Source organism: Lepidochelys olivacea, assembly GCF_965140295.1.
Source record: "Lepidochelys olivacea isolate rLepOli2 genome assembly, chromosome: 6".
Lineage (NCBI taxonomy): Eukaryota > Metazoa > Chordata > Testudines > Cheloniidae > Lepidochelys > Lepidochelys olivacea.
In genome coordinates, this window is record NC_140416.1 from 64,242,183 (window position 1) to 64,256,081 (window position 13,899).

The window sequence follows — 13,899 nt, forward strand, 5'->3', positions numbered from 1 at the left end:
TCTACAAGGGAAGTCTCATAATACTTTCCAGCTTTCATCTGAGTAGCTCAAAGTGCTTCATGAACATTAACGACTCCTCACAGGCTTGTGCTCCTGGGGGTAGGTAAGTATAGTCATCCCTGTGTTAGAGATGAGGAAGCCGAGAGTCCAAGGGATCAAGTGACATGCTCAGGATCAGAAAGTGAGTCATGGCAGAGCTGGGGTTAGAACCCAAGTCCCTGTCTCTGTTCCCTGCTGGAAGTACACAGATATTACTGGATCCTGCTAAAATAATGAAGGAAAACTTAAATAGCAACAGCCTGTCAGTCATGTGAAGCTTGTCAAGCTCTGTATTCTTATATGAATCAGTCCTTCTGAAAGGAGAAAGGAATTTCCCTGGCAATAAGGGAGTCTGGTGGTTCCTTTCCATTAAAAGTGCTCTGAGGGTTTGTTGGAAGAAAAGCTGGAATTGCTGCTGCCAGGACAGACCCCAGCCTAAGAGATCAACAGCACAACAGAAGGGATCTCCTTCACAACATGCTTCGTGCCAAAAATGTTTGTTTAACAATATAAAACAGGTGACCTGACCCACCCAAATTCTCCTCCAGTTGGTGGTCACCCCTGTGACACTGCCATTGCCTCCCCATGCATCCCCTGGATGTAGCAGGCTGGTGGAGAAGTGAGTGTCCTGTTTATCTGATTAGATTTGGTGCATCATAAATCTCAGGTTCACTGTCAAATTATGAGAATGACCTTGGATCAGTGCATTGTCACCTCTTTTTTCATTCAGAAGTGTTTCCAGTACTTACAAGGTATACAGGGATCACTTCCTCTTTCACAGAAACAGTGTACACTTTAACTACTTACAATGGCAAGCGTGGGGTCACCATGCAGACATTTGTTGCACATTTATATACAATCATTTCGTCGCTTAGAATGTATCCTTAGGGCACCACTTTGGCCTGGAAATTTTGCAATTTCAAGCTGTCTTGTGAGACCTATAGTACAGACTTCCTGAGATGAGCTGGGCCTGGATCAAAATCCCACAAGAACAGCCTTTGTTTTCCCATGTTCCTGCCCTCCTGTTGGACTCAGGAAGTGTGAGGTACAAGGCCTTTTTTGTTTGGCTGGTGGTTGGGTTTGGGTTTTTTTTGTTTTGTTGGGGGTTTTTTTTGGTTGATAAAATGAACTTCACCAAAGTTTCAGGTTGTTTGAGTTTGGAGTGAAAGTTCTGGTCAGTTCTGATTTTATTTCAACGTCCCCAGGGAGCAGTTCTTCAATCTTTATGGTTAAAAATCTCCAGATGCTGTGTTCAGCCAGTGTCTGCTTTAGCAAAGTAGGCATAGCTGTTTCTTGGCTATGTCCTGGCTAGATTCCAGTGTGGGCAATTACATTCCTCCTTCCAAAATTCCTCCTGTAACTTCAATTGTCAGTCACAAGAGCAGCATTGCCTAACCCAGGCTTTCAAAAATCGTGAGAATGGCTTAAAAATCATGTAATCTCTAAAACAAGGCATTTGGAGTTCTGTTTATTTGCCTACTGGCTTTGGAAGCTTTAGGGATCATGTTTACAAGCTTTTCTCCACAACTGTGAGCTGAGAAATTTACTTTAAAAAAGTATTACAATCTGAGAGGCTGGTATATTCACACGATGCCAAGGTCTGGGGGGTTAAGAAAAACATCAGCTAACACAAGACTTGTTATAAAATCATGAGACTTGGCAACACAGATTTCTGGTCAGCTTGGGGATGGTTCTCCAGCAGGGCCTTGGGCTGCTCCACCCACAGCTTGTATGCCAGGTTGCTCAGGAAGCGCTTGGTCCTGCCACAGCTGAGACAATGTACGACCATCCAGTGCCGGCTGCAGCATCTTCTCTAGCACACCATGGAGCTGGCTAGATTGCTGGGCTCAACGGGTAGTGATCAATGATTCCATGTCTAGTTGGCAGCCGGTATCAAGTGGAGTGCCCCAAGGGTCAGTCCTCAGGCCGGTTTTGTTCAATATCTTCATTAATGATCTGGAGGATGGTGTGTGATTGTACTCTCAGCAAGTTTGCAGACGACACTAAGCTGGGAGGAGAGGTAGACATGCCAGAGGGTAAGAATAGGATACAAATTAGAGGGTTGGGCCAAAAGAAATCTGATGAGGTTCAACAAGGACAAGTGCAGAGTCCTGCACTTATCACAGAAGAATCCCATGCACCGCTACAGACTAGGGACCGAATGGCTCGGCAGCAGTTCTGCAGAAAAGGACCTAGGGGTTACAGTGAATGAGAAGCTGGATATGAGTCAACAGTGTGCCCTTGTTGCCAAGAAGGCCAATGGCCTTTTGGGATGTATAAGTAGGAGCATTGCTAGCAGACCGAGGGACATGATCGTTCCCCTCTATTCGACATTGGTGAGGCCTCATCTGGAGTACTGTGTCCAGTTTTGGGCCCCACACTACAAGAAGGATGTGGAAAAATTGGAAAACGTCCAGCGGAGGGCAACAAAAATGATTAGGGGACTGGAACACATGACTTATGAGGAGAGGCTGAGGGAACTGGGATTGTTTAATCTGCGGAAGAGAAGAATGAGGGGGGATTTGATAGCCGCTTTCAACTACCTGAAAGGGGGTTCCAAAGAGGATGGATCTAGACTGTTCTCAGTGGGCACTGATGACAGAACAGTGAGTAATGGTCTCAAGTTACAGTGGGGGAGGTTTAGGTTGGATATTAGGAAAAGCTTTTTCACTAGGAGGGTGGTGAAGCCCTGGAATGCGTTGCCTAGGGAGGTGGTGGAATCTCCTTCCTTAGAGGTTTTTAAGGCCTGGGCTTGACAAAGCCCTGGCTGGAATGATTTAGTTGGGGATTGGTCCTGCTTTGAGCAGGGAGTTGGACTAGATGACCTCCTGAGGTCCCTTCCAACCCTGATGTTCTACAAACTATGAGCAAGAACTCACTGTCCTCCATTAGCTACACTGGCATTCTGTCAGCTTCTTTCCTCCTGAGCACTTTTTACTGTTGCTAAATTGTTCTCCCCGCTGGTTTTTCACAAGGGATGTGAACTACATGGTGCATGTTAAAGGAGAAAAGAGCATCTCAAATAGAGATGGACCCGAGCTGCAATATTCATCTCTGGATATAGCCTAACTCCTCCAAAATGCTTGGACCTTTAGATCTGAGGGTCTGGTTAAGCCCGTCATAGATATGGGGCCAGTTGTGAACTGGATTTGGATTCAAATTTCCCATGGTCCGGGGGATGCCTGGCTGATGACTTGTGGTTCTGGCCCACCTCTAGTTTCAAAGGAAATGTGATTAAATTCAATATTTTGTTATTTAGACTTGGGAATTTATTGAAAATGAGGAACAGTAAGTGGAACTAGGAATTACTGTATCTGTCTCTTGAAATGCTGCCGGCAGCTACAGTAAAACTAGTTATGAAGGGCTCCACCCAGGCAATAACTTGCAGCACAATTTTCAATTAAAGCACGCACACATTCAAAGGGAACTGGAAATCATCCCAAATCAGGCTCTTCCATGTGTGCACGGCTACAACTCTGGCTTTCAAAAGCAAAACAGGAAACTCATGAAGAAACTTTGAGGCTCAAGGGGTTAAATGAAATCCAACTCTCCTTTTCCTGTGCAGTAAGGATTAGTAACCAAACAGAAGCTGGGGAGAGGAGAGTGTTGGAGCCACTGATTAAGCTACAGAAGTGGGGAAGTGGACACACAGCTGGGCTACAGGGTGGCTTTAGTGCCTCTAAACCTTACACTCACCTTCAAACAAACTGATGCAGAAGGTAAGAGTTAGTTTTGCATTGTGGGTCGCTTCTTTCCTCTCCTCTTCATCTCATTTACCACTTGTCTATTTGTCTTTCCTTTGCCATTTATGGCTTTTTATTTCCAACTACTTTTTATCAGCCTGGCTACAGTTTAAAGGGCAAGAGAGATGTTTGCTGAATGGAGTCCTGTGATTGCAAACTCAGATTTCCTGGCAGAGAGGGAAGGAGAAGACACCCATATATTCAGTGAATGTTAATCCCTGCTGCTTTACACTCCCAGGTTAATTAGTCCAGGGGCTAATATAATCAAACAGCCATTACTAACATTCTCGGGGGAGAGGGAAGAGGTATCGGTTAATGTTGGATGAGCCTAGGGGCTAGGTGCCTAAATAGATCCTGCCAGCATGAGTGTAGAAAGCAATATAAGTTTAGCAGGGCTTGTATTGGTGCCAGTGGATTCCTGTGCCTATTGGTAATTAATACTCAAATAACCATTACTATGGGAGACAGCTGTGTGGATTGAAGGAGCACCTGCCTACTTCCAGAGGAAGTGTCTCTCTATCCTGATCATTACACACCTATTTCACCTGTTCAGAACTTACACCTGATCCTGCAGACCTCTTCTCAAGGAAGGGTTTGCAGGATCAGGCCCCACGCTGACATCTTTTGTGGTTTTCCTGTTGCTAAGCAAGTGAACATGTCAGCTGAGAAGGCTACTTTGGAAGCTCACTCTGAGAAAGAGATGGTAAAAGGATGGCTATTGTTGTGACAAGTGCTGTGCTAAATCTAAAGGCATAGGATTTGCAAAGTGCCATGGTATTCCCTGGGGAAGGGCCAGCTGCTTTAAAGGACTTACACAGCTCAGAAAACCCTCATGGCTGTCCAGCAAGGAGTTCCCAAGATCAGGAGGTACTAGACTTGGTATAGGAGCACGGGGAGGGGGATGAAGGCTAGGTGGGTCTGTTTGTAAAGCTTGATTAAAAGGATTTGTACCTTGGTACTCAGTGATCTTGGAAACTTTTGCACTACATTTAGGTTGTACGCTCCCCATTTCTACATTGCACCAGTGCAGAGCCATTCAGCAAGATTGTGTGTAGACAGCTTTGGGACTCATACTCCCATTCCTCTCTGTACTTTGATAGATGTGATCCCCTCTCTTTCTGTAATGCTTTTTGATCCTGGAATGTTTCATAAATGGTATAGACACAGGTCCAGTAAAATGCAGCTATTTCTGGGGTGGAGGTCAGCAAGCAAGAGCACAGCCCACTGTACAACAGTGTGTGTGTGGTAGGCAGTGTTGTCCAGGGATAGCAGGACAAACACACTGCTCTTATAGAAAGTGCTGGGGGATTTTTAATGCCTACCAAAACTTATAGGGCCATGGTTTTTAAAGGGATAGTAACTTAAACATCATTTAAAAAGATAAATTGCTTTACCTACATTACTAAAACAGATTAAAATGAAAATTTTCAAAAATTAAATTAAAATTTCCACTATAGATGTTCTGTGTTTACTTTATTATTTCTCTCTGGTTGAACAATGAAGATATGTTAGTTTCACTTTTTTTTTAAGTCACTTTCATTCTCAGATTCTTCAGTTTTGTAAGTGTCCTGTGTCCTTTGTCCCCCCTCCCCCCCCAAAAAAAGCCAACAACAAAAACAACTCTGAGGCCAAATTTGCCTTTACAATGACCCCGTAAAGTCGTACTGCATCCACACAGTAAATTGTGTGGAACCTGATGTACTTACATTAGATGGATAAAGGCCTGAGTTGACCCGCTGATATTGGAGACTCTGATCCCATAGAAGCTACACACCTAAGGCTTGGCTAGTAAGAGATCCCCTGTAAATGTAACCTGTGAGACAGAACTCCAAATGATTTGTGGCAAATGTCAAGCAGGGGTGCAAAATTTTGTTGCTAGGTCTCTCCGTATTCTCTCTCTCCTTAATAGTTTAAAAAAACATTTGAATTTGTTTGCTTTTAAAAATAAGCTGTAAATGAATGTGTCTCTCTAAACAGAAGGATGGCAACTCTGAGGCTGGGATGCAGCATCAGACAGAAGTTAGAGAATGGATAACCTGCAATGGTGGTGTTTTATAAGCTAGTTGCCTTCTGATGCAGTCTGTTTCTGGTTTTGGCTCACCCCTTTTTGAGTCCAGGTGTTTATCAAGTGTGATGTAAGTGTTCTGCAGTGTCAGTTCATCTAGTCATTAAGGGGTTAGTTATCTCACAAGATATGCACGTGGACTCAGCTGGAGTGCATGTGAGTAGCTGTGTTCCAATTTGCATGATGTGCTAGGAAAGGTGATACCTTGGTGCTGCCTTGTGTTTTGTCTAGAGACCCAGCTGCTCTGTAGAGCAACTTGGGAATTTTTTTATTATTATTAACAACACTTTAATTATAGTATTGCCCAAAGGCTCCAATCTGGATTGAGGCCCTATTGTTCTGGATGCTGTACAAACATAAAAAAGAGAGAATCCCTGTCCTGAAGGGTTTACTCCTTAGGCTGCTGATGGTTATCTCACTCTTTAAAGTCTATCTGTAAAATGATAAACACTTCGTTAAAGAAACCAAGTCTGTGCCTTGTGATTCTTCAGAGCACAGCATGTGCAAATAGTAAGTCTCATAAGAGAATGAGCTGTTTCTGTGAATAAGAATAGCATCTGGCATTATAGTACCTAGGATGGGATTATGAGCATTATCAATCCTCTCCTTTTAGGCTATAGGTTCATCACCATTTGGGATCAGGAGGAATAATTTTTCTCCCAGAGACACAATACTGCTCCAGCATGAGCCTGAATGGCTTCGCTGCAATGTTATAGCCCTGTGACTCAAGCCAAGGGCACCGGAACCAGGGTGTGTGTGCAGGGGGGCCATGGCCCTCCCACTTTTTAACAGGTTTCAGAGTAGCAGCCATGTTGGTCTGTATCCGCAAAAAGAACAGGAGTACTTGTGGCACCTTAGAGACTAACAAATTTATTGGAGCATAAGTTTTCGTGGGCTACAGCCCACTTCATCGGATCCACTTTTTAACATGGGTGTAGTAGCCTCAGGCAGGCCTGGCAGAGGCTGCGTTTTGCAGCAGGGGAGCTGAAAAGGTGATCAGCTCCCCTGCCACAAAGTGCAGCCCCTGCTAGCACTGCCTGCCTCTTCCTGGTGGGGGGCTGAGGTGGGCCTTAGTCCCCCCACTATGGGGCCCCGCCCCTGCTCCTCCTCTTTCCTGAGGCTCTGACCCTGGCCAGGCCAGAAGCTGAAGCCGGGCTGTTAAGAGCTGCCCAGGGAACCCAGGCTGCTGTGGAGAGCCCCAGACCCTCCACCTGCCTTGTGTGGTGTGCACCAGGGGGCAGGGACATGGGCTGGGGGCTGCTCTCCAGCTCCCTGTCCAGAGCAGGTGGAGGATCTGGGGCTCCCCACAGTGGCACAGGCTCCCTGGTCAGCTCTTACCATGGCCTGGCTCCGGTTATCCAGCCTGCCTAGGGAGCGGGGCCTTGGGGGAAAAGGGAGGAGTAGGGGGAGGGACCTTTCGGGGAAGAGGAGGAGCAGGGATGGGGGCATGGTTCTGGCACTGGTGGTCAGCCCACTTCTATGCAGGTTCTGGTGCTCCTGGCCCAAGTCCTGTGGGCCCGAGTCAGTTGGCAGCTGTGGGTCTTTTATTGCAGTGTAGACATGGATTCCTTTGAAGCATCCAATATTGGTTATGGTTAATGGCAGGATACTGATGCTAGATGGACCACTGGTCTGATCCAGTACATACATTCGTAAATCCTTAAAGGTGTCCCTTAATCCTGAGGAATTTACCCACTGTTCTGTGAGGATAATAGAGTCATCTCCCATTGTAATCTTTGCTCTGCAGGAGCTCATTGTGTGTATATCCACCCAAGGTTGTCTCTTATTTGACTCCATTAGGATCAGACCAATAGTCCATCTAAATCCAGTATCCTGTTTCTGACAGTGACTAAAAGGCATCTCTGGTTTCTGAAGAGGGGCATATATGAATGGAACTGGATGATTAACTACACATGTGCTTGTGCATATGTACACGCCATGTGTTCCTGCTCGCTCACGCAAATGCACAAACACACTCAACATGCAAATGTATGATGATGTCTGGAAAAACTGTACCACCCATGAATTGTTTATTTTGCTACTTAGTTATTAGAGCAGTGACTGCTGTGCTCTGGCTGCTACTAGGGAAGCACAGTGATGGGTCTTTGCGGAACAAACAGCAGGTTTATTTTTAGATGACACAGTTATCATTTTTCTCTGATCACACAGTCCCATATGCGCTTCCTTTCATATCACACTGCAGTGCCAGGAGTGATCACACATTCATAAAGCTATTTTTTTAAAGGTAATTTTTAGCAACTGCTGAAAGATGCCAGGCTGGCAGCCCTGGAGACGGAAGCTCTGTTTCTCCTAGCGCAGGTATGGCCTCTTAACTTTTTTTAGTGGAGTCAAAAGGATTTTTCAATTCTGCTAGCTTTAGTCTCCTGCCACTTACACAGCAATATAAAACTGGTGTAACTCCATCACTTCCTCAGACATACTTCTGATTTACACCACTAAGGGAGAGAAGACTCGGGCCCCACAGGCACAAAGAGAGAAAGAAAACGGTTCAGATTATTTTTATGTTTACACTTGGACTATTACAATACTTGTATGGTTGAGAAAATTGTCTTTTGTTGTTGTTGTTGTTGTTGAGGAGGGAGGAATAGTTTAATTGGAGGTAATTACCCAGCATCTAGACTCTAGTTAGGTTCTTAAGAAGTTTCCCAAAGTTACGTGTGTTAACCAGAGCAGATAACAAGTTTTTAAACATCACTGTCTTTGTCTACATTCAGTGCTAGTGTTTAAAATCATGTTAGTTAATACACGTTAGCTAAAACTTTTAAAACCCCACTCATTTTCCTAATCTATCCAAACCCCAAATTGATGACCCATAGCAGTATTAGAATATGAATGTAAATCCTTAGCTAGTCTTTTTCATTCCTTTTAATGCTTAGGCTTTTTTAATTTTAATTCTTGTCATGTATTTTCTGTAGGTTTATTCTATTGTGGCTTGTAGCTGTCTAAATTTTTTATATGGGGGAATGTAATAGAGACTTAATCAACATGTGTAGTCAGTGAGATTACTAAATTACAAGTTACAATTACATCTTTATTTTTTTTGAAGAAATTTGTAATGGAACCCTGGTTGCAACCTTAACTCTGGAAGGCTTGTTGCAGAGGGCTAAACTTGAACAGATCCCTTATTGTCTGCCTATTACTAGCCTCATGAAATATTGTATTTTTCCTTGTAATGGAACATTACAGGCTGGGACAACCACTACCTCTTCTCTGATGCACAAGGCATACCTACAAATGTGTTCCATCTACATCACTAATATGACTGTACTGTGCATTTCATGGGGTAGGAAAGCCACAGATGTGCAATTTCTGCAAAGACATAGCCTCATCTCGCTTTGCCATCCCACCCCTTGTGGGTGTGTGCAGGTGAAGCCTCACTGTGGAATCCCCTTGGTCAGGAGGTGCCAGAATCTGACATCACTGTTGTAGCTGATGGTTTTTCAGTTGCTCTTTTCACAGTGCCTACGTGATGGGATTGAAACAAGCTTTTTGTCTGCCTGGCCACGCCTGTTCCTGACTCTCAGGTCCAACAGTGTCTGCCATGAGTTACTCTTGATCGATTCTCCTGAAGTTCTGCTAAGCTTGGCATTGTTGTAAGATTCTCTTGTGATAATGTGGCCAGCTTGGGTGGGCCCTATCAGTGATCTAGATATAATCATATGTCTATTGTGAACAGTGCCCCAGATCTCACCATCTCTCCCTCCCAAATTACAGGGGACTTAGGTGTCAAAGTGATGGGGTAGTGACTGGAGACGTCAGTACTAATTGGGTCAGAAGCTTGTATGGGTGTCTTGGTTTAGTCCTTAATACAAAACCACAAACGTAGCTTTACTCACAGGGCTGGAATTGCCAGGCATGGTTCAGATCGCAACTGAAGTGCATTGGCAGATCTGTAGGGGTGGATAGGACTGGAATAGCATGAGGTGCTGCAGGTCAGGATTGAGGTGTGTTGGCAGAGCTGCATGGGTTCCCGATTGGAATAGCAGGCAATGCTGCAGGTTGAAATTAAAGTATGTTGACAGCTGTGCAGGGCAAACTTACAAAGCACCTGCGCTTAACCATGAAGTAAGAGAGTGCTCTCCCTGTTGCTGCTATCGTCTGTATCTTATTTTAAGTTCAGAATTCACCTCAAATCTAAAAATGTAACAACTTCATTTAAGAAAAAAGTTACGGCTGAAAGCGTGTTTCAGTGATGACTAATACAAAAATAAAATTACTTTCTTAGAATCCTGCACCTTTTTACAAAAGGTCAAACATTAACGAGTATGGAAATGAAGAGTTAGGGGATCCAGCCAGTTCCCCACTGCCATGTAAACCTTTCTCAAGCACCAAGTCGCACCACTGTTTGCCCTCTGGTCTCCTAGTCATGCTCCATCCCTCCATTGTCTCCTAGCATTTCCAGCCAGTTTATATGTACAGACATTTTAAAATTTTAAACGTAGCTCTGTCTGAGTGTGTCCCAGGTCTTAGCTGCAGGTAACAGGAGAGTGGGAAGGGAAACACAATACAACCATTTTAACACACACTTGCTTGCTCATTTTCTATACAGAGTATTTTTCCACCTTGGCTCAAAGGGAGTCAGGACCAGGGCTTGCTTTGGCTTGGTGAAAAACAGAGATAGAAATGTCAAATAAAAGACAGTTTGCTTCAGGCAGGGGAGAAAAGAAACAGCGATTAAGTTAAGTCTCTTGGACCCAGTTTAATCCTCCTGTCTAAGGCAAAGGATCAGTTTCTCTATGCTTCCTGGCTTGGTCCTCAGACCTTCCTGACCCTGTTTCCAGCCAGGGGAGAGCTAACCCTCATATGGCTTCTCCCAGCCTCTTTATATCGCTGCTCCAGTGAGCCCCTAGTTGCCTACCTCTGTATAGGACGTGCTTACCCCATTTCACGCTCTTCATATTAAATCTCTAATTCCTATGCTAATCCCTCCACAAACCCTAAAAAAGTTACCTGATTCTCCCTGGCATGGCCAGCAAACCAAAAAAAAAACAAAAAAACCCATGGAGTTGAGCCATTTTGGGGATATGGTGTGCAAAACATTTTAAGAAAATAAACAGGGAAACTTTTTTTAAAACATCATGGGCCAGATTCTCTGTTCATGTAAACTTTCAGCTATGACTAAACCAGTTTAAGAATCAAGCTCCATAATTTTAAAACTCCCTTTCTGATTGGTTAGTTGGTGTGTTTCTTGGGATTTTTTTTTCTTTTCTTTTTCTTCTAGACTTCCCAGAAAATCTGTCCTGGCATAGAATTTTAGGACTGCAAGGGACCTTGAGAGGTCATCTAGTCCGGTCTCTTGCCTCATGGCAAGATTAAGTATTATCTAGACCATTCCTGACAGGTGTTTGTCTATCTGCTCTTAAAAATCTCCAATGATGGAGATTCCACAACCTCCCTAGGCAATTTATTCCAGTGCTTAACTACCCTGACAGTTAGGAAGTTTTTCTTAATGTCCAACCTAAACCTCCCTTGCTGCAATTTAAGCCCATTGCTTCTTTTCCTATCTTCAGAAGTTTAGGAGAACAATTTTTCTCCCTCCTCCTTGTAACAACCTTTTACGTACTTGAAAACTATTATCATATCCCCACTCAGTCTTCTCTTTTCCAGACTAAACAAACCAAATGTTTTCAATCTTCCCTCATAGATCATGTTTTCTAGACCTTTAATCATTTTTGTTGCTCTTGTCTGGACTTTTAGCGTGTAAACCAGGCATTGCTATCTGTCCAATGATTTTGTGAAAAGATATAGTTTAAAAAGAGAGAGAGAGATGGGTAACCCATTTTGAAAAGCAGCTGCCTAAATCATATCAGCCATTTCCTCATGACCAAAAGGGCATGGTGTGCAGTGACTCATCCTGAGCTTCTATGGCCTCATTTGCAAATGCAGATATGACTTTTGCACAAGCTGTTTAGGCAGACACCCATAGAGCTGGGTAAAGGTGCCCAGGATTTCACATGAAGCTATAAGTTGGACCAAGGCTGTGTCAGAACATAGACCCGAGCTCGCTGAAAGGTGCGAGCCTTACTGAGCCTGGTCTGAGTTTGGAGTTTGCAATGAAATGAGATTCACTGAGTTTCTAGTTTCCATTGCCACAGTGTTCCCCTGGTGTAGTCAAAGCTACAGTGGAGGTACTGCTACAGTGCAGACTATCAGCTCTTTCCAGGCCTCCTAATTGCTAGTAATGGGTGAACCTCAAAATCTTCAGTGTTGGGTGAGTTCAGTGTTAAACCTGAGAGTCTGGATGCTTATCCCAGCCTCTTGGGACTGCACAGCTGGGCTGCAAATTTCACCAGTGCCACCTCTCACAAAATTGGTGGGATCTCGTTCTGGCCAGGTTGGATTCAAACCAAGCAGCCCCTCTTAGTATTCTGGCACTTCTGCTTCCAGGCCCACCCTTTCAAATCTCAAAAAGGTTCAGGTTGGGGCTCAGTTTGAGTTCTTGGGACAGAGACAGGTGGCCCTGAGCTGCTAAATTCACACCCAGATCAGATCTTGTCCAACATTTAAGGTGCTTGGTTCTGGAGTGTTGGTTTGGTCCATTACAGAGCAAGAAAGTCTCAAAGTTTGGCTCTGGACCCAAACTTCAACCAAGTTTAAGTGATTGGATCCAAAGCATTGGTTCATCCCCTTCACCAGTCTACTCTGAGGTGTTCGTTTCAAAGATAGCCACAAAGTTTGGATTCTTCCCAACCTTCAGCAATGTTCAGAGCTGAGGTTTTGGCCAGGCCCTTCTCTAATTCTGGGCAAAGGTTCAGGCCGCTTATTTATGCTGAACTTATTCCTCTTATCCCTGTTCCTAATGTGACCAGGATTCAGCCCTGTGGCAGAAATGTTCATATAGGGAGTGTCCCAGCAGCTGTTTCACATTCTGCTGCTGCATCTTGGATGGAGGGAGGGGGAAGGAGAGGCCATGCAGTTCCAGCACAGAATGAAAAGGGAGTGTTTTTTGAACCATAAGGAAAGGTGTAATGAGTTATAATGGGACAGGAGGCACACAAGGCAGCAGCATTGGGCCAGTCATTTCCCATAGCTTCAGTTCACAGCCCACATGCAGCAAAACTCCACCCCACACTCCCAATGCAAGGAGAAATGGGAAATGAACAGAGCTGCTACTGTGACCCTGGTCAGTAGGAGCTTTTAATTCTTACAATAAGACTCAGTGTTAAAAGACAGAACAAATAAGTTTACTGAATCTGTCAGGCATGGCTAGGTATGTCACTGGAATTAACTGAAACTCACACAGTGTCCTGTCCCAGCATGCAGAGTCTGGTTTCTTTGGAGACCTGGGATTATTCAGTGACTGTCCTGACTCTGGTTGTTCCAAAGTCCTGGTCAGGAGCATGGACACATGGTCTTTCCTGAACATTTCAACTGAGGGAGGTATTAGAAAAACAAGTTTTGTTGTGGCTCTTTTCACACAAGACCTGAGTCCTATTTCAGGGTTGCTCACTGTACAGGATTCACTTGGGTAAAGAGAGCCTTGTGCACCTGTTCCACCTCTCCAACCAGAAGTCAGCAGATTGGTTGGGTTGGGGACATCAAAACTATCTCTCCTAGGAGAATGTCAAGGCCATTTCTCCCTAGATTTTAAGAATGTGAAAAAGTGAAAATGTGAATAGAGAACACTTGACAGATTCTCATATACCGTCGTGCATAATCCTCCACTGGTCTCAGAGGAAGAACTAGGGGCCTGATTCAAGCCCACTGAAGTCCATCTAAAAAAACCCCATGAAGTTCCATTTTCTCATGATCTACATAGTTAGCTTCTCAAGAGAGATCTCCTCATGCTTGTTTTCTCTGTTTCCTCTCCCCTCTACTCTATTATTTTGCCTTGGGAATTTTGTATAACTGGATTCCTGCAGGGACTTTGTAGTTCTAAGGCCCATGGAAGAAACATTAAAGAGTAAACCTTTCTGCCCCAGTATACAGGGATAGTGGGCATTACCAGAACCCATGTGCATATTTTCAATGCATTGTAGTATGTTATTTTATCTGCTATGTGTCAGTGCTAAGAGCAATGAGATTCTCCCC

The 13,899-nt window shown here is 44.3% G+C and overlaps 1 protein-coding gene across 2 annotated transcripts in view; it reads left to right on the top strand.

Annotated features, from left to right (window-relative positions):
* The first annotated feature begins 3,522 nt into the window (after positions 1 to 3,522).
* PAPLN (papilin, proteoglycan like sulfated glycoprotein) overlaps positions 3,523 to 13,899 on the top strand; it is a 74,680-nt gene continuing 64,303 nt past the window's right edge. Inside the window, exon 1 of one of the 2 annotated variants that reach the window (XM_084629898.1) lies at positions 3,523 to 3,758. In XM_084629898.1, coding sequence (XP_084486024.1) covers positions 3,750 to 3,758 — 9 coding nt within the window. In that variant the 5' untranslated portion in view covers positions 3,523 to 3,749. The remainder of the gene's footprint in view (positions 3,759 to 13,899) is intronic. The other variant, XM_084629899.1, reaches the window with a different exon arrangement.